The 20,587-nt window shown below is 40.5% G+C and overlaps 1 protein-coding gene across 5 annotated transcripts in view; it reads right to left on the bottom strand.

Annotated features, from left to right (window-relative positions):
* ACACA (acetyl-CoA carboxylase alpha) overlaps positions 1-20,587 on the bottom strand; it is a 938,215-nt gene that overhangs the window by 686,172 nt on the left and 231,456 nt on the right. For all 5 annotated transcript variants that reach the window (XM_085649480.1, XM_085649478.1, XM_085649479.1 and 2 more), the window contains 3 exons: positions 13,896-14,084; positions 6,144-6,244; positions 1,977-2,065 (listed from right to left, as the gene is read on the bottom strand). In XM_085649480.1, coding sequence (XP_085505606.1) covers positions 1,977-2,065; positions 6,144-6,244; positions 13,896-14,084 — 379 coding nt within the window. The remainder of the gene's footprint in view (positions 1-1,976; positions 2,066-6,143; positions 6,245-13,895; positions 14,085-20,587) is intronic.

The raw sequence follows: 20,587 nt of genomic DNA on the forward strand, positions 1-20,587 counted from the left end.
GAAGGCAGAAATGGTTCTGACTGGGCACAGACACTCTCTGCCTAAGAGATCAAATGGATTTGGGATGTAAATATTGGGGCCCAGACCCCTGAACTTTAGAACTCCTTTGGACCAAGAAGACTGCCAAGAAGAAGAGCTGGAGAAGCTGTGAGAAGGAACTACTACTTTGCTGTGTGCTGTGCTGTGTTGGCCTGCAGTGGCTGCTTCTGTCTTGGGCAGGCAAAGGACTGGACTGGACTTTCTGCAAACTACTTTTGTGAGTTTCTCCAAGAGCTTCAGGTAGAGCTTGCCCCCTGTTTCAGAAGTCTCAGGAACAGCAAAGACTTCAAGCTCTTCTGCCCTCAGCACTGGGGACTGTGTTTTGTGCTGCAACAGAAGAAAAAGCAACTTGACGACGTCTACGACGCCGCTGCTGACTTCGTGTCCTGAAGGCACCGCAGAAACACCGCACCGCGACCCTGGTCTCACCGATGACACTTGCTGACGCTGCCACGAACCGCTGCTTGCACCGCGACCTGTGGGCACCGCACTGCCTCGAGACGATGCCTTGGTATCCCCGACTACGCCGCTCCACGCCAAAATCTACACAGCTGCTTGCCCCGTGGTTCGAGGGTACTGCTCGTAAAGTTACACGATGCACCGCCCTCATCCCGCACCGCAGCCTTGGCCTGCCGGCGCCATAGACTCCAGACAACAGCGCTTCAGCAACGACGACGACGCTGCTTGCACCGCGACCTGCCAGCACCGCGACGAGCACCGCATTCCCTTCGCACCGCAACCCTGGTCTCACCGACGACGCCATCTGGCACCACCACAGAGCCGCTGCTCGCACCGCGACCTGAGTGCACTGCACTTCGCACCGCTGCACTTCGCACCGCAGCACCCGCCGCCTGTCGACGTCAGCGCTCCTGACTTCAACCGAGAGGAGTTCGATCTGCAACGCGTGTGACTTCGAGGGCCCCGACGACTCATGCACCGACCTCCAGAACCGACGCCTGCGGACGCCGTGCTTTCGGAAGCTCAACGAGAGGTCGCCGACGCCTTGCATTTCTAAAAGGTACTGTTTGCGGGTCTTGCCGACACCGTAGCTGGCCCACGACACCACGGTCAGCCAGAACTGTTTGGATTTGTTTGCTCACGACGCCGTGATAGCCCCGGATGGAGCTACCGACATCAAGGAACTGTTTTTCAAGCATATTTTGATAAATGAAGACTTTGAAGTACTGCATTGTGGATTTTTATCGATCGTTTTTGGTCTTGTCTTAAGTATAAAAAAATATTGGATATTTTTCTAAACTGGTGTGGTGTCCTTTTGTAGTGCTTACACTGTATTACGGTTATGTGCAAATGCTTTACATACTGCCTCTAAGATAAGCCTGACTGCTTGTGCCAAGCTACCAAGGGGGTTAGCAGGGGTTATTTTAGGAGTGTAACTCCCTTATCCTGACTAGAGTGGTGGTTTCTGCCTGGCTGTGGCACATGCCCTAGCCTACCAAAAATCCCATTTATAACAACGGCATACAAAGGTTTAAATTAGGGCTGTGCGAAATTCATTTGCATAGTTATGAAAGATTTCATGAAAATTACACAAATTTACGCGTGATAACGCAAAATGCAAGTATAATATTTAGGCATATATTTCAGGATAAAATGCGCCCTCGCATCAATTTTTTTGACACATGGATGCATTTTATGTAAAAAAACAAAATAGGGGGAAAACACAATTTGCTCCCTTTTTGCCATTCATATTAAAATATTACCACAAACGGTGCACAATTGTCCAACTTGTAGCCAGACCTAGCTTAACAATCTCTTTCAAGAGTTATTGAAGGCTGCTCCATGCTTTAAGATGGATGACTTGCCATGGACTTGCTCTTGGGTCAGGCTGTCAGAAAGAGACATAAGGCCATGCATTATGGTCTAAGGCTCACACAGAGATGAAGACTGTGGAGCCCGGAGTTCAGAGAAGGCCTTACCATGCTGGAATTGAGTCTCCACCTTCAGATACTGCCGGAGCAAATCCATGACCACAGCCTTCATGTGTCCTCGAATACCGCTGCGGTACCTGTCAAAATGAATCAAGAAAGACAAAGAACAAGGCATAAGTATGAGCCTATACTGTAGTGAGCAAAGTACTGCTGGAGATCTTCAGCTCTGCAAAGTACTGCTGAGGAACTACAGTACAGCAAAGTACTGCTGGAGATCTCATGTTCAGCAAAGTACTGCTGGAGATCTTCAGTTCTGCCAAGTACTGCTGGAGATCTCCTGTTCAGCAAAGTACTGCTGGAGATCTTCAGTTTCGCAAGGCACTGCTGGAGAACTTCAGTTCGGCAAAGTACTGCTGGAGAACTTCAGATCCGCAAAGTACTGCTGGAGATCTTCAGACCTGCAAAGTACTGCTGGAGAGCTTCAGTTCCATAAAGTACTGCTGGAGATTTTCAGTTCAGCAAAGTGCTGCTGGAGATCTTCAATTCAATGGGAGTTATCTAAGGGAGAAGTGCATGTTGGGGAAACTATATGCATATAAACATTAACAAAGTTAGAGCAAGTGCTGCATTTAAATTAGGCTCATAATTTTCATGCAATCTCTCCGGGAATTTAATTCAAGATCAAGACTGCCCCTTTAAAACAAAGCACAACATCAGAAGATTATTTGACTATCTGCAGGAATATACATTTTAAAATGGGAAGTTATATGCAATTTAGAGAACATTCACAGTACAGTCATACACATAGGCTAAGCAAAATGATCCATCATGGAATTATATTTGAATTCATAAACACTACATACCTCTCTACCTATGTTCAGCATCCCAGAATACGCTCTTGCCTGAGACAAAAATCTATTTCCCCAAATCTATTTTCTGACTCCTTAAAATATTCCACTTACGAGTTAAAACTACCTGGAAAAGCAAGAGTGCTGAAAAAGAAAGTTTTTAATTCCCCCTTTGTAAAATAAAAGCTAAAAAGAAATGGGGATATATAGAGAGCAGCCTCACTGTCTCTTTAAGACAAAAGGCAGCTTCAATGCCCTGTAATGTCAGTTGTCGCTCAATTACGTTTTCTACTCAATATTGCAATAATTTTTTTTGAAATGATGTGTTTACTTTTAAAAAGTTAAATTGGATTAGGAGGCAGTTTATCATGTCAGTCAATGTTGTTGGATGTCTGTCTGGTTTTGAGCATTTATTTGAAGAGGGTAGCTTAATATTTCAACACGTTTCACCTCGCCCCTGGGGCATAAACCTGTTGTACCCACAAAAAACAAGACATCCACTGCCACTATTCAGTAAACTACTACTAAGGTGATAAAGGGTGAGTGGCGTCTTGAGGAACATCTGTAGAGGGAGTTTTTGCCGCCCTACATTTCTATCAGCAGTCCCAAGACTTGCTAGTGAGGACTAGATCAGTTCTCTGTGTGAATCTTATGATTAGGTGCCCTCAGGACAGGACACAAAATATTGGGGTATCTGTAGACAAAACAATTAAAAGACAATAAGATGGGCACAGCTGGTACATACAGTTGTGGACATTCTTCCCTAAATTTCCCTTTGATGGAATTTGCTGAAAGGCCAAATGGCAGTCAGTCCACACGATTATCAAATGCAGGAATATCTGGATTTAGATTTCTGAACAGACACCTTCAGACATTCTGGAGTCTGGCCTCTTTGGCTAGCCAACTTAACTGACAGGCTTGCATCATGTTTGCCAAAATTTCATTTTTGCTATTTTCTTGTCTTCTTCCTCTTTCTCAGATCAGGTTTTCACTTACTATTCCATTGAATAGTAACAATAAAGATCCCATGATGCAGAAAGAAACAATTAGTTTTAATTCTTAAATAACGCAACCGTCTCTATGGTGAAACCAGAAGAACTGATAATGGAATAATCAGCACTTAACTGTAGGGGGGGGGGGGGGGTGCTGGCATAGGGAAGGTCCTGGGCTGGTGTCTCTCCGGAAACCCCAGATTTTCTTTGCTACACATCAAAGATTACATAGATGGCAATTGATATAAAGAACCCTATTGTGGTTAGGCCTGGTTATCACCAAGAGGCATATTGATAATGCCGGAGCAACGCATATACATGGCTCGGGTTGTCCTCAGAAGCACAGTACGATATGAAGAGTGAGGGCCCAATATAAAGGAATTCAACTTGAGCCTTGTAGAAGACCCTGGTCATTGAATAGGGATCGGCACACACTTGAAAGCAATGCTGCCTTAACAAACAGGGGGGAGGAAATCAGAGGGTGGGGACCCCTACTGGGACGTATTTATAGTATAGATACCTGGTATCAGGATGCCCTTATTGTTGCATTGCAATTTCTGACTGCTGGTTTGTTTTGCACCAATCAAAATATTTATTTAAAAAAAATCCTTACTAAATTTGAATCTTTCCTCACTAAGGCTACCTCTATGAAAGGCGTGATCTCCTTTATATACAAGTTTCTCCTCTCCACTACACTCTCTCCACGACCCCGCTATATGTCCATGTGGGAAGATATGTTGCAGCGAGGCATCTCAGACGACGAATGGGCCCATTTGTGGTCTGATATCACACGGTTCAACCACTCCATAGAACTCCGGGAAGCCCACCTTAAGACCATGGTGGATTGGTACCTCCATCCCTCCAAGCTCAGACAGATCTTCCCCAACACATCCGATAGGTGCTGGAGGGGTTGCGGGCTCTTGGGGGACTTCCAACATATATGGTGGGATTGCCCGAATATACGGCCCTCATTAAAGATATGCTAGGCTGCCCCATTCCAACCACCATGGCAGGGGTTCTCTTGGGACTCCGTGACCCTTCCTTGGAACACCAGACACGGGCTGATAAGACTATCATGTGGCTCTGCATAGGGGCAGCGAAGATTACATTGGCGGCCGCCTGGAAAAGGAGGGAAGCCCCGGCAATCTCCCTCTGGCACGCTAGGTTATGGAAACTACTCAGTCTAGAACGAATGTCGGGCATTTTCAGGGATAATTTCAAGAACTTCAAATTTAAATGGGGTCCTTTGGTCACCTTTCTCTCCCGAGGTCTACCGTCAGCTGTCTGCCCTTCCTCTCTCAGAGCCCTGCACCTCTTCCAGATGTGAAATGCTGTCTGTCCATGCAAATGAAGAACCTGTTTTCTTTGTGCCACCACCATGGTAGAGGAGGGGGAGGGCAGTGGGGGGGTTGTTTATTTACCATTTAGGTTTGCTGCTCCACAGTTGGGAGTGGTTACAATATGACTCGTAGTACTATCTATGTTACGCCATCCAACTAGAAGGACTTCAGGCCGAGCCATCACAAACGAAAGATGGGACACTGTTTTACCTCGTTTGCATTCTTGTGCGGAGCGCAGAGATGTACCCAAGGCCCAGTTATGCTAGAAACTGTACCCCATAGATAGGCACTACAATGAGAGCGGGTCGGGGGCAACCCTTAGTGCTCTGTAACTCTATACAGTTTGGGTCCTGAGCTCTTGGTAACGTCCCCTGCGTGGGATAACGTGATGTTAATATCATATGATGTACTACGTCAAAATCCTCAATAAAAATTCTTTGACAAAAAAAATCCTTACTGTTACATAGCTGGCAAATTGAAATGTGTTTTTCACACTGCACCGTATCTGCGGCCTCAAAGTGGCGGTGCTAAAGTTCCAAATCTGTGAGGTTAGTGCTAGTCCAAACCCATTCTTGCCTCTTATTCCTCTAAACAGTGGGCAATTAAAAAGGCTTTTTTACTGTTGCTTCTTAAAATTAGTGTTAATTCGAACTGACTAAAGAATTAAAACTAGGTCAGAAAAGTTTGGCGTTAGAGAAGTATTAGTTTCAAAGTTATTTTGAGAAAGATTTTCTTCTGTGAAAAAAAAGGTGTTCCATGATCTTGTTCATATTTAGCTATGTTCAGTGTTTAGGATTTTAACATCACCACCCATGATGACGATCTGGGACTACAAGTGAGAAACCTTTCCTCCTGCTGCCATAAAGGCAGCTGTGAACAAATACAAGATCTCACAAGAAATGAGTGAGTTGTGTATCATGTGTATAGAAGTGCTTGTCATAGGGTGAACAATTGTGCATTAAAGGTGAACATGTAACACCTGAAGTACTGCAGTCCTGCACCCGTTTTATGTGGTACACAGATCCTGAATCTCACCTCTGGACGAGCTGCACAATGCTTTGCGTGTTCATGAAGAAGACCTCCCGCTCAGACTTGCGGTTCAGCGTCGCAGCATGGCTGTCCAGGATATTGGCAATCTGAGTATGAGGAAGACAAAACCACATGATGCACCTGGAAATATGCAGATAATGATACTGACACTGCTTATCCCTTCCCCTGACACTCTGAGAAGGGCATCCTGGGAACCACCAGGACCAGCAAGAGAAGCATACTAGTAACAGAAGATTATGAGTGCTCCCTGTCTTAGCCATACTATGAAAATCAGAGCAAACACATTCCCTGTATGCCATGTTCTGGGGTCATCTATGTGGGGCATACCTGGAAACATGTGACTTGGCAATAACCAGTAAATAAGCGATGACTACGCAAAGGAAGTCTAAATGCAACTTAAGCATGACCATGCAAACCACAGGTGGGAGGATGTGGTCTCACTTTGCAGGTGTCTTTATGCTTAATTTATTCTGCACTTTACTAAATGGAAGCAGAAATAGATATTGCCGGCAGCAGGAAAGTTTCTGAAGAAGCCTATTTAGCAAATATCAGGAAAGAGTTTGCAGCAGTATTTCCTTCCTTTAACGGTTAAGTATATACAGAAACATACTCTGCCCATAACCGATAGGCCTATGTACTAAATCTACATCCTGCACAAATTTAGGAATTTTCAACAGAAACACACCTTGTCTTTACTAAGTTAGTCAAGTCAAGTCAAGTTGATCTTTATTCGGTTATTAAAACAAAATAACCATAAAAGTACAGACACATAATTACACATATATTAAAATAACAATTATAGGAACCAAACATAGGAAAAACCGAGTAAGTTCAGATCTCAATTGTTTTCCGTAATTTAAAAACATTTTTAAGGAATGAGGAAATAAATACGACTGTTAAAATGTTATCCAATTTCTGTACAGCTAAAAAAGCAGGGCGACATTGATTAATTGCCATCATTTTTAGCAAAGGAACAACAAACATTTGTCTAGGTCTGGTATAAAATTTACAAAAGAAAAGTATATGCATATCAGATTGCACTGATAGATCATCACAGGGACATTTATTCAAAAATTTTGACCAATTATTCATAACTGGAAAGCTGAGTGATCTAAATAGTAAATTAAATCTAAAGCGTATCAGTAAAAACCTTTCATAGTCACTCGTTAATAGCTTTAAATATGGCTGTAAACTATTGCAAATTACAATTTGCTCATGAGCTACCACCCTAGTTTTCTTGAACTCTATTCTTACTCTGATCTCTTGCAAATAGGTCATACATCTATCTTTTAAACATTTCCTAGATATATTACAAAGAGAGGGCGGGTCTGTGTAATAGTCCCCCAGCCCTAGTAGCGTGAGAAAATTATTAATATAATTCAGCCATCTAATTTTCCCACACTTCTCTAGTCCCATCGCATTTTCCATGATCATTCGATTTAAACCAGATTCATCTGCGGTCCATATTCTATGCCATAATAGAACTGGTGCAGTTTTTATTATATCTTCTAAATATGGTTCACCAAGTTCTACATGGCAAACATATGTCGAAACACTCTGTGGGACACCTAGGAGATATTTCATAAAGTTGTTTTCGACCACTTGTAATGTGCTGGCATTTGCATATCCCCATAGGCCTGCCCCATAAGTGACAATAGCTACACAAGTTGCTTTGTAAACAGTCAACATTTCCTTAATTGGTTTCCTCCCTATTTTTCGACTAAAATTTTTTAAAGCCATGATAGATTTACAGTACAACAATTTCCTTGTCTTAATTGTATTGTTCCATAGCCCGGAACTATCAATTAAGACCCCTAGGTAGGGAAATGTTAAGGTGTCCTCTACTGGGGTAGTTCCAATATAAATTGCTTTTTTCTTCCTCTGTGCACCCGGCCCACAGTGCATGGTGAATGTCTTAGAACAATTTATGCTTAGATCAAGCTGATTCATAAAATCAAAAAAGGATGTAACTACTCTTTGCATGGCCTGCGGTGTTCTAGCCATCAGGACCGTGTCGTCTGCATACAGCAAAATTGGGATTGATCTTTTCCCTACCATTGGCACGTCCCTACACTCAGTTATCAATGTCTTTTCCACGTTGTTAATATAGAGTGTAAAAAGGAACGGCGCCAGGACACAGCCCTGTCGTACACCCCTTTTGATTGCAAAGGAACTAGTGCATTCGCCATTTTTTCCATATCTTACTCTGGCCGATGCTCCTGCATAAAGATCTCTCAGGAAGTTAATAATCTGTTTATCCACACCCAGTTTATTCATAACTACCCAAAGTTTACAATGTGTTACTGAGTCGAATGCAGAGGTTAGATCCACAAAAGTTAAAAACATTCGTCCCTCTTTAACTTTGGTGTATTTTTCAATTAAAATATGCAAATTCAAACACTGTTCAATAGTACCAAGACCTTTCCTAAAGCCATACTGCAGGTCACTTAAAATATTAGCTTCATTAGCCCATGCATGTAACCTATCTAAGATTACCCTTCCTAGAATTTTAATAGTAGAATCCAGGAGTGATATTGGGCGGTAACACTTGCAGTTTTCACGGTCACCCTTTTTAAAAATTGGGACTATCAGGGATTCACACCACGATGGGAGGAGGCCTTTTTTCAGAGTGGCGTTAAACAAATGTGTAAGGATTGGAGCCCATAGTTCCCTGTTGTTTTTAAATAAATCAACAGGGACTCCATCAGGGCCAGGTGCTTTTCCCGCCAGACATGCATCAATACATTTCTGCATCTCTGTTATTGTTATTTCAGGTTCAAGTTGGCTACTACTCTGTGTACAGTCTCTCAATTGGATATTATCATTGGTACTTTCCATGTTGTCCTGTACAATGGAATACAACTTAGCAAAATATTCAGCCCACTCACTCTCAGTAATTGCCACGTCTAGTGGGTCCGTGTCGCTGAAATTTAAAAAAAAGGGGCATTAACAACTTTCCAGAATGAGGCAGAGTCTTTGCTTAACGAGGCGTCACATAAAGCATCCCATGCTTCCAGCTTTAAAGCATTTTTCCTGTTTTTAAGGGTCTGCTTATAGTCATTCCTACAATTCCTGATTAAATCAGTATCCTTCTCTGTAGCATGTATAGCACGCTTTAGACTTCTATAAGCCTTGGTACATTCTGAATCAAACCACCTCTTCTGCCTTGTATTCCCACCATTAGTACCAACCCACAATAACTTCCTTATTTGGGCAATAATCAATAAAAAATTATTAATAAAATCAGAATCATTGGCATTCTCATCTGTACATACATAAAATTGGGGCAGCGTGCTTTTTATTAGTTTCTCCTGGAAATCTGCGGGGCAAATTTTTGTCCACTTTAAAGCATAACCATTTTTACGGGCCATAGTAATGTTATCTATTATCACTTTAGATTTGACCCTACCACAATATTTCTTAAGTCTCATGGTTATATTAATGCTTAAAGGAAAATGATCGCTAAGTGGGCAATCCAGAATTCTATAGTTCCGTATCATATCCCTATGTCTAGAGGTCATTAGGGCATAGTCAATAGTTGTATTTGCCCCTCTGCCATTAAACGTTGGTAAAAAGGGGATTTCTGGACTAATCAACCTATTTACAAAGTCCAAATCATTTTCAAATATTAATTCATTTAAATAATCCCCTCGTCCAGAGTGTTCAAAATGACTAAAGCCAATGTCTCTATCTAATTTTATCCCACATAACCCACTCTCTGCACTCCTGCATAATTGACAGTTAAAATCTCCTACCCAAATAATGCAGGTGTCCTCTGTACTCCTCCCAATTGCTGAGGCGATATTACTACCTAATAATCTGAAGACATCCGTTGGGTCTTCTCCTTGGATGTTATCATAAAAATTAATCAAAGTTAGTCTATACTGACCCCTCCCTTGCTGATGCCAAGGAAGACTATACAGACATGTAGCCTATCTTGTCCATATACAAAAGGGTATACAAATATGCACTGTCTTTACAAAGGAATGCTTTTCCGAAACATATACTGTTCCAGAATATGAGGTGAAATGAACAGAGTAAATATATCCACTTTGAGGAATATATGCCTTGTATCCGCTATACATATCAACAGCATAGTGATTCACTCGTGTGCTGTTACGGATAAGGAATATAATTGGGCTTCATCAACATTATTAGACATAATACTGTTTATGCAAAAACTATTTAAACAAAAACACACATATGGAACACAGCCATTTATTACTTGGGTAAATACATATTGGTGTCAACAAGGGTTGATAATAACAGCTCGTGCCACAAGATTTCCAAACCGTCACTTCGGGATATGCATACCTTAAACCGGTGCCTCTGGGAATATTTCCTGGCACAAATTATATATTTACTTTCATAGGTGGCTGCAGTAGGAAAGAGAAAGGTTGGAAGAGGAGAGCAAATGACAGAGAGATGGAGCAGGAGAAAAAGTAGGTGGGGCTATGCAAGGAAATTTCCTTTCACATTCACCTTATTTCTGAATCACGCAAAATAGGAGATGTCAACTACAAGTAGAAAGAGAGTGGCCTATTCACAAATTGCATGTTGTAGTACATTATCAGTACTACAATAGTACTACTCACTTACTGCAAAATGCTATTTGTTGGCCCTGGACCTTTCTGCACTGTCACCCCCAAATATTTTTCCTTCCTCCTCCCCTTTTTGCTGAATTCGTTTTTGTTGGCTTTAGGACTCTGGGCACTTTACCACTGCTAACCAGTGCTAAAGTGCATGTGGTCTCTACATAAAACACTGTAACATTGGCTTATCCACAGTTGGCATATTTAATTTAGTTATAAGTCCCTATAAAGTGCATTACATGTGCCCACAGGCTGTAAATTAAAATCTACTAGTGGTTCTGCAGCACTGATTGGGCCACCCACTCAAGTAGCCCTTTAAACATGTCTCAGGCTTGCAATTGCAGAACCGGTGTGTGCAGTTTTAAACTGCCATTTTGACCTGGCAAGTTAACCCTCTTGCAAGGCCTAGACCACCTTTTTTTAACACATATGTCACCTATAAGACATGTTCTGGACATTCCCTAGGGCAGGGTGCAGTGTATTTAAAAAGCTGCACATGTACTTTTAAGTTTTACATGCGCAGGTAATGAAAAACTCTTTAATTAGTTTTTCACTACTGCAAGACCTATCTCTCCCATAGGATAACATTGGGATTACCTTATTAAATTTTATAAGTGTAATTTCCAATTGGAAAAAAATAGATATTTTGAGTTTGGTGTCTCTGAACTCACAACCTAAAATCACAATTTATGATAAGGTTGGATTCTAAGCTTCAATCTGAAAATGCCACTTTTAGAAAGTTGCGAGTACAAAAATAGGGGAGTGATTCAGTTCAGGGATACAGAGGCTGGAATCAATATGATAATAGCTAAACAGAAAATACCTCTGAAACCATAAATGAGATGTTAGTTATGCCACGGTAGTCCTTTTTATTGACTCTGGGCTTCATTGATTTTGAATTCTTTTTCAATTATTTTAAGTGAAGGTTCCTTTCACAAGATACAGTAAAACATACACCTCTGAGTTTTTTATGCAAACATTTATTTTTATAGACGGCTGTCAAAGGAAACAGTATCTAGATCACATACATATATTTTTTATCACTAACCACAAATAGTTTTTTACACACATAAAAACGACATCAAACATAATTATAGTGATGCTTTCAATTTTTCAGAGGAATAAGATTCCCATTAGAACTTTATAGCCCTACTGATTTGAGTTTGATATTGGGACCTTTTTTATTCGTGTCCTCAATATTGTCTATTCCCTAGGTTCTGAAGAGGTCAGCGACTTATTTTCAAACTCTAATCTCGAGCTTGTTAAGTCCAGCTCAAGACACCTATTTTTTTGCGTGATATTTTCCTTGGTTGCTCTAGGCCTCTTGTTTCGACCTTCTTTGGGGGCGCGGGGGGGACGGACAAAGATGATGTATTTATAAATTGGTCTTCATCAGGGCGGGACTGTGTTCGGGTAGGACGTATATTGCCAGGTCTGGTTTTCGTAATACGCCAGAGTGCAGTTGCATAGCCACCTGGGCTCGTCAGTTCAGTATGTTCTTTTTTGCCTTGTTGCCTGGATAATCGAAGAGCAGAAACCCGCATCATGTTCCTCGATGTTGAACCGTCCTCCGTGAAGTCACTGTTTGCAGCTCCTGTATCCAACCCGTGCTTCATAGCGGTCGGCCTGACTTTTAACCCCTTCTGTGCCCATGATGAGCTGGACTCGTCATGGGCCGCGGTTGCGCTGTGCCCATGACGAGTCCAGCTCGTCATGAACCCCGCCCGCTAATGGAACGCCCGGCACAGGGCGGGGAAAGGGCGTGGCACACAAGGGGTTAAGATTTGACCCAGTCCAGCATGACCAGATAGCCCCAGTTGGTGCTTTATGTTTCTAAGCACTATAATTCAAAATAATTTTCAAAAATTCATAAATCCGGTTCTACCTATTGGATTTTATCATTGTGGTCTTGTTTTGTTCATTCAATTAAGCTCTACTTTTCTAATCTGATGTGGATTATATTTGTGTTGTCAATGTTTTACTGAGTTAATTGTTGCACAAATACTTTGCACATTGCCTCTTAAATTGAGCCTGACTGCTTTGTGCTAAGCTATCAGAGGCTGAGCACGAGTTAATTTAGGGTGTGTATCTGACTTACCCTAACTAGGATTGTGGTTCCTGCTTAGACAGGGTGAATACCTCAGCCAACCAGAAACCCAATTTTTAACACTATTCACAAACCTACATGTGCAGACCTCTGCCTCCGCCTCTCTTATCTTTTTTATGCAAAGGTCTCTGCATATGTAGGTATACGTTTTAGTAGTAAATGTGGCAGGAACCTGTGCAACTGGATGGAAAATATGGAACACTTTCGAACAAATGAGAGGGTATAGGAAGGCTTAAGCAGGCATTTAGGAAGGGGTAAGAAGGTGTTTAGGGAGGGGCATGGCATTACAAACATCCACCCACAATAGAGTAAGCCCATTGCTAATCACAAACTACACTTGTAAAGTTACTTCAGACAAAAATAACCCAAAACATTTGTAGATGTACTACAACCCAGCCTTGGACGAAGTCTAGCATCACATATGGACACTCACAGGTACTACAACAGACTCACATAGAAAATAAAGGAAGCATGGATTTAAAATAACACTCCATAGAAAATAACGTTAAATAAAATAAATTAATTACTTAGAATACATATAAGTGTATATACCTACATGTAAAAAATAAAAAGTAGTAACTTTACACTCTTAAATCCTATTCTATTAGGCCAATTTTGAGGGGGTGGAGACAAGAAGTCTGTACCTAGTAGTAACTTTACATTCAGACATGGTGAATACTAAAACGTGTAAATTTACTACAAGGTGAAGTAGTATGTTTTAACTTGAGTAAAACAACATGTGTCACATTGAAAACGCTTGACCATTCAGCACTTTCCAGAAAACTTCAAACTCTCCTCCCTTTTTTCCATGTAACTACAAGTGCATCCTTCTCAAAGATAATGGATATTTATATAAGAGTCAATGTACAGGATCTGTGTACACTAACCTGCAGATGATGTGTTGGAAGAAAAACCTCAAGGTAAGCAGCAGGTCACTTAATGCAATTTAAAGTTTCTAACTTTCTGACCCCACATAGTCTAGAGTCCTGCAAACACCTGTAGCCTCTCCTAGACCTGAACAGATGCTAAGCACACTACCTGCTGGCTGGGGAATTGGCACAGGACTGAGGTGATGTTGCTGGCATACTGTGCCATCTCCTTCTTGATGGCTTTTTCTACGTTGGGTGGGATCCGCCCCGACACACTAGTCATAATGTCCTGAAGCTCCAAGAGTGGGAGAGAAGGGTCACGTAGAGTCTTCATAAGTCGCTCTACCCAATCCTTAAGCTGCAAAGCAAAGAAAAGACAGTACCTATTATGATCTACCTACAACAGTCACTGGCATTGTTGTCAGCATTATAGTCTGTGTACATGTCTCTCTTTTTTACATGTAAATTGGATTAACAAATACAGGTATTCTTAAGTAATGGGTTTTACACCATTTTTTTACTTGCTCACCACAATATAGTTTCGTGCCCAACTAACACCTGGCAGAATGTTATGGAAACATTGGAGGCTGGTACTAAGCATTATACATGAACTTTTATTCACTCTTTCGAAACAGCAACTCCTTAAAGCTTCCAAAACAGAACTCAATACACATCACAATGAAAAATAGAATTCTCAGTCCCATCCATATTTCTTGTCCTCCATATTCCTCCTCTTTTATTTGCTGCTTCTGAGCAGATAAGTATTATTGGATGTGCATATTATTAGGATTGGATGATTGTTTATATAATGGATGAATGTCTATATATTTCATTCTACACATATAAGTATTGCAATTGTGATTAATACCTAATGGCTGGCTAAAACTGTTATATGTAAGACATTTGTTAAGTTTTCCATTTTAAAGGTATTTTGTATAACTAGATTTTTTAGCATAAATGAAAATACATTAAGGGAAGATAGTAATTTGGGTTCTTATTGTGGAAAGTGGCTCTGTATTTACAAAATAGCAAAGGATTTTCACAAACTCACTTGACTAGTTACATGTCAGTTACGCGCCCAGAGCGCCATTTTGGCATGTGCACGAGAGCAGGAGTGGTTTAATTTCGTCTCGCATTCAGATTAGAGGACACGGTCAGGCAGTGGCAGCCGTTTTGACAAAGATAGCTGTGTGAATGTATCTGATGTTTTCAGTCGTAACGCATGCTTCAGAAGGAAATGGGGCTTTCCTCTCGCCTGTCCAGACGGGTCTGATGTTTTAGGTCAGAACGTGTATTTTTGAAGGAAGTAGGGCTTGTTTAGAAACAATTGGGGTTGTTTCTAAACATGTTAGGCATTAGAGGCGCATTTTCAAGCAAAGAAGCGATTTGGCTTGGCATTCTTTGCCAAAAACGGTCAAGGCAGCAGTTGGAAGGTTTTTGTGAAGTAAAATAACGGCGCCTATTTCAGGGAAAAGATAGATAGGCCTAAAACAATATTTATTTACAAAATAATACAAATTAGTCAATATAACCAAGAAAGGTAATGAAGATACGAGCCAAGATGGCATCATGAGGAAAGTCAGGAATTGCATGATGCTGTTCAGAAAACAGTGAAACACGTACAAAGTAAGAAAAGGGAAGATAGACAAGTAGGTGATTAGAAATATTTTTCAGTATCTGATAAGGAAGATCTAAATAGAGGTCCAGGAGGAAAATGCATTAAGAAAAAGAAGCATTTGGCTGTTTTGTCCAAAAAGAAGGGAGTACAAGCAGCTCAGAAAGAATAGGTGCCCAAAGTGGCACAAAGAAAAATCAGTTTAACACGAAAAGTGAGTTTGATCCAAAGGATGACTTGGAGATGACAGGTGAAACATCCAATTTGGAAGAGTATATTCTGGAAATGTATTACAAAGATTGTTTAGATGAGGAGTTTGATGAGAATACCAGAAATAGACATAAAGAAATAACAACAGTTATAGATCAATTAGGTGACTCGTTATTCGACCTAAGGGATATAAGACACCCAAGGAGTAAAGATTGGTGGCCCTTAGACCATGTGTCGATTTATATTAAGAACAGGATAAGAAAGACACTAGAGAAGGATGAGAGAAACATTGTGATGGCTGAATGCTCTTGTCTGGTGACAGAGGGGAAAGTAACTTTAACACCTAATCTAGGTCCGGAATTAATAACTTATCTTTTTTAAGATGGGCACAGATCCTAGAAAAAGTCTAAAGAGATCATTAAAACAGTTCTAGATATACTGGGTCTGCTGTCTAAGATTTTTGATACAGTAGAGGGATAAGTACTTGAAAGAGAGTGACCTAACTATACATCTACTGAGAGGATGGGGCCAATGTGCAAGTTGTTTTTTTGGGCAATGCCAATGCAGGACTTGTAGCAGAGAGATGCAGAACAGTAATAATGCACATTAATCTTAAATTAGGTGATCTGGCTGAAACAGAGTCAACTGAAGAGGCCAGTGCATTATTATTTGAGAAAGAAATGGTTAAATCCCAGAGTAAATATGTACTGACTTTTACATGTCTAGATAAAGTTCATTTATCAATGTGCAGAGTTTTGGCAGGGAATAGATTTTATGGGAAGGCTGGGAGGAGTCGGCAACCTTTCAGCAGAGGAAATTATAAGTCCCATATGTCAGGATACCACATTTATGGAAACTATAGAGGGAACCAAAGAGTACCATTTTTTTAAACCCAACTGGGGAGAGAAGCAAGAGGTAGAACTGGCAGAGGAATTGGATAAGGTACCAATCAGGGAAAAGGTGAGTATGAAGACTGTTATTGGTTATTGGGAGGAAGATTAACATTTTTCAAAGATCAATGGAGGGAAATAACAAAGGATATATGGATCTTGAAGGCAATAGAAGGTTATCAAATAGAGTTGGATTCAGAACCTCATCAAATAAAAGAACCAAACAAGCTGATTTTTCAGAAAGAGTTGGCGAATATTGTACAAGAGATTTGACGAATGATAGTAAAAGATGCAATTGTAAAAATAAGGGAGGAACAAAAACGATCTGTGAGTAGTTTCTGGTGGAAAAAAGGGCAGAGGCTGGAGGCCTGTGATAAATTTGAGAAATTTAAATCAGTTTGTCACATACAGACACTTATTCATATTTTGAGGGACATGCTGCCGGATTTAGATTAGATCGTGAAAATGGACCTCAAGGATGCCTATATCACAATTCCAATTGCAATGGGGATTCAATGTTTTTACAGTTCAGATGGAGAGGACATTTATACCAATTCCAATGTCTCCCATTTGGGTTGTCTGCAGTGCCTTGGTGTTTCATGAAATTACTAAGACCCGTAGTGGGTTTCCAAAGAGAAAGAGGGGCGGAGAATGATTGTTTATTTGGATGATATTTTGATAATGAATCAAAATGTGGAAGAATTGAAAGATCAGTTGATGTTGGTAAGGAATTTGTTGAAAACATTGGGTTTTATAATAAGCATGGAGAAATCGATTTTGATTCCTACGCTGTGTTTAAAGTTTCCGGGACTTGTGGTAGACACAGTAACAAGTCATGTACAGTTACCAGAAAAGAAGGTAAAGAAGATAAGGCAAGAGGTGAGATTGTTGTCAAGGAAGCAGAAAGTGAAGTTGAGGGAGCTGTGACGTGTGATCAGTCTGCTATCCTCATCAATACAAGCAGTACTTCTGGGGACTTTACATTACAGGGCCCTTCAACGGCAGCAATAGAAGATTGCATTCTTGCAGGATTGGAGGGGAATTAAAGGGTATGCGTTTCCCTCATTTCCAATGATTCAGAGAGGGTAAGTATAGGTCAAGCAGTACTAGTCAAACCTTTTTGGAAAACACAAGCATGGTTTCCAACTATTATGTAAATGGTGATAGAAATACCATATGTGATAAAGTCAAGCAAAGGTCTTTTAAGAGGAATGCAGAAGGAAGAGCACCCTTTGGTGGAGTCAGGTTTGCTCAACCTTCTAGTATGGAGGCTATCAGGAGATCAGGTATACTCTGGGGCCTTTCGGGAACATCTACAAATGTACTCAATGAATCATGGGCTCCAGGAACTAGACAGAGATAGAAGTGAATGCCCCGTATGGTTACATTGATGCATGGAAAAAGATTTGGATCCTGTGAAAGCAGATGAAATAGAAGTGGCAACTGTTTGGGCCAATTTATTTGAAATAGGATTGTCATACAGCACAGTTAACTGTTATAGATCAGCTGTTGCAGTAGGACATTCTTTAAAACAAGGACTGTCAGTGGATAGAAGTCCGTTGATATGTAGGGTATTGAAAGGAATTGGGTTGAAGAGACTGCCTAGAGCGAAATATCAAACATTATGGAATGTCGCTTTGGTACTAAACCTATTTGAGAGATGGCCAAGCAACAAATACTTTGGAGTAAGAGATTTAACATGAAAATTGGCAACATTATTGTGTTCAATTTAATTCAGACGGGTTTCTGATATAAGGGAGTTAGTCGTGTCCAAAACATTTTTTCAACCAGATGGAGTAATTTTTGTAATTTGGAAAATATCTAAGACAATGTCTTGTTTAGTACTTTACCCAAGATTTGGCAACTCTTCAAAATTGTGTGTTGAGATGTATGAAACTAGGGTGTTCGAAAACGGATTCGCCAGAGTGGATGAGCTGTTAATTTTATATTTAAAGCTGTCACGAATGCAACAGTTGCAAGATGGGTAAAGGCTGTAATGAAGTAAGCAGGTGTAAATTTGTCACAATTTAGGGCGCACTCTGTCAGGAGTACTATGGCAAGTAAGGTTTTTATGATGGGAGGATGAGTGGAGGACATTTTGAAAGCAGCAAATTGGTCTAATGCTGATAAGTTTAAGAGCGTTGATGTCAGAGCTGTAGAATATGTTTCAAGCTGTGCTTGGAAAAACTTTGACCATGTATAATGCTAGCCCCCTGTCTTGCCATAAAATGACAAATCTTAAAGTTTTAGTGAATACAGAATCACAATTTTATTAAAGACAAGATAAATAGAAAAGATTTTGCATAAAGAAATTATATTTTAGAAATGAAGAGCTTGTATAGTACAGTAAGTTAATATTTTAACTGAAGTAAACTTGATTAGGGATTAGAGAGATGATTTGTCTTTATTTTGCAGATAATTAAAGGCAGATAACGAAAACGGAAGAACAAAGAATATGAGAAAGAGTCGAACACAACAGGAGGAATATGGAGGACAAAGAGTTATGGGACTGAGGATTCTATTTTTTATTGTGATGTGTATTGAGTTCTGTTTTGGAAGCTTTTAAGAGTGAATACAAGTCCATGTATAAAGCTTAATGCTAGCCTCCTGTCTTTAACAAACTGCTATTCTTTATTCAGTAAACCTTTAAGAATTGTCATTCTATATTAAGATACTCTTTGGAATTATACATATTCCAGAACTTTGTGGACAAATTTCAGAACTCGACAAAATCACACACATTTTGAAACTCTGTAGAATCACACACATTACAACTCTCTAAACAATCACATACATTCCAACGACTCAGCACATAACATGGATTTGTACAATAAGGACAACAGACAACAGCTCATAACACATTGCCCTCCTTTCAAACAAACAACAAAGCAAATGTGGATGCAAAATAACAAAAATTAATGCCTTTCATGACTCAAACACTCAAACAACCAAACACACAATGTTCACGATAACACTGTTCTTGTGCCACACTCCCACACATTGAACACACTACACATTATACAACCCACAAAATAGACCCAGAAACTCACACACAAGACTACTCAATAATAAGGCAATCACATGACAAAATGGGAAAAGATCACTACAATCTAACTGCACAAAAACAAAGTACAGAAAAAGAAGCAGAGTACCAATTACACAATGGTGCACAAAAGGTGACAGCAGTCATACCACAAAAAATAAACATAAGCAGTGTGGCAGCCATAATAAATGCTGCATCCATAAGAAAATATGATAAGGAACTACACCTTGCAACTATGAAAATCTGATCAAACCTATAACACGCTTTAACGATAGTAAAAGAGGCATCCAGAAACCAAAGGAAGACAATAGCATTACCCTTTATCCACTTTATTTGTTTCTGTTTCATTTGACAAATGTAATTCACCGTTGGTCCATTAGTAATGAATAACAACAATTATGCATAACCCATGGTTTAAATTTAAAATGCCTAACTGAGATGTAATATAAAGTGTAGTACTGATAAACTTCCAGACAACACGCACTGGGATCTTTAAACATACATTTTAAAGTAAACCATGGCCCTTGAGAACATGATATTTTTTCCTTCTGACCATTATGGTGCGTATATCTGTATGAGTTATGAACCTGATTTAAATATTTTGCTTGCCTGCTTGGTCTTCTCCAGCAGGGAGGACACTTTGCATCAATGGTGTAAACGTAGTTTTCCAAAGCATATTCGACGGGCCAAACGGATTAGAAAAGTCAGCACATGTTTTAGGGACACAGTATAAAAAACGCAGGTTAAACTAGTGTTACTTGCAAGTGGTTTGCAGCAGGTGAGCTCTCCTTGGAAAGGCTCCTCAGAGTGAACAGCAGAATACCAGACCGACGGCCAGTCTACTTGTGATTAAAAGCAACAGAGTCCTCTGCCATGCTCCTGAGTAGCAAAACACTCGGCCCATGAAGAGGATCCTTGATATTAAAAGCAGGACATGCAGCCTAGGAGAGGGTCATTGGATTAGTGGTAAGAAAACTGGGGGCGAAGAGGCTCCTTTACATGTGACATAAGGAGGGGGTTGTTGGCATTCCCAGGCGGTCATCGAGCCCTGTCAGAGGCTTCCAAGTATGGATACAGGGGTAACAGGGCCTTGAGAGGATGGT

The sequence above is a fragment of the Triturus cristatus genome, chromosome 3_2 (assembly GCF_964204655.1).
Source record: "Triturus cristatus chromosome 3_2, aTriCri1.1, whole genome shotgun sequence".
NCBI classification, from domain to species: Eukaryota; Metazoa; Chordata; class Amphibia; order Caudata; family Salamandridae; genus Triturus; species Triturus cristatus.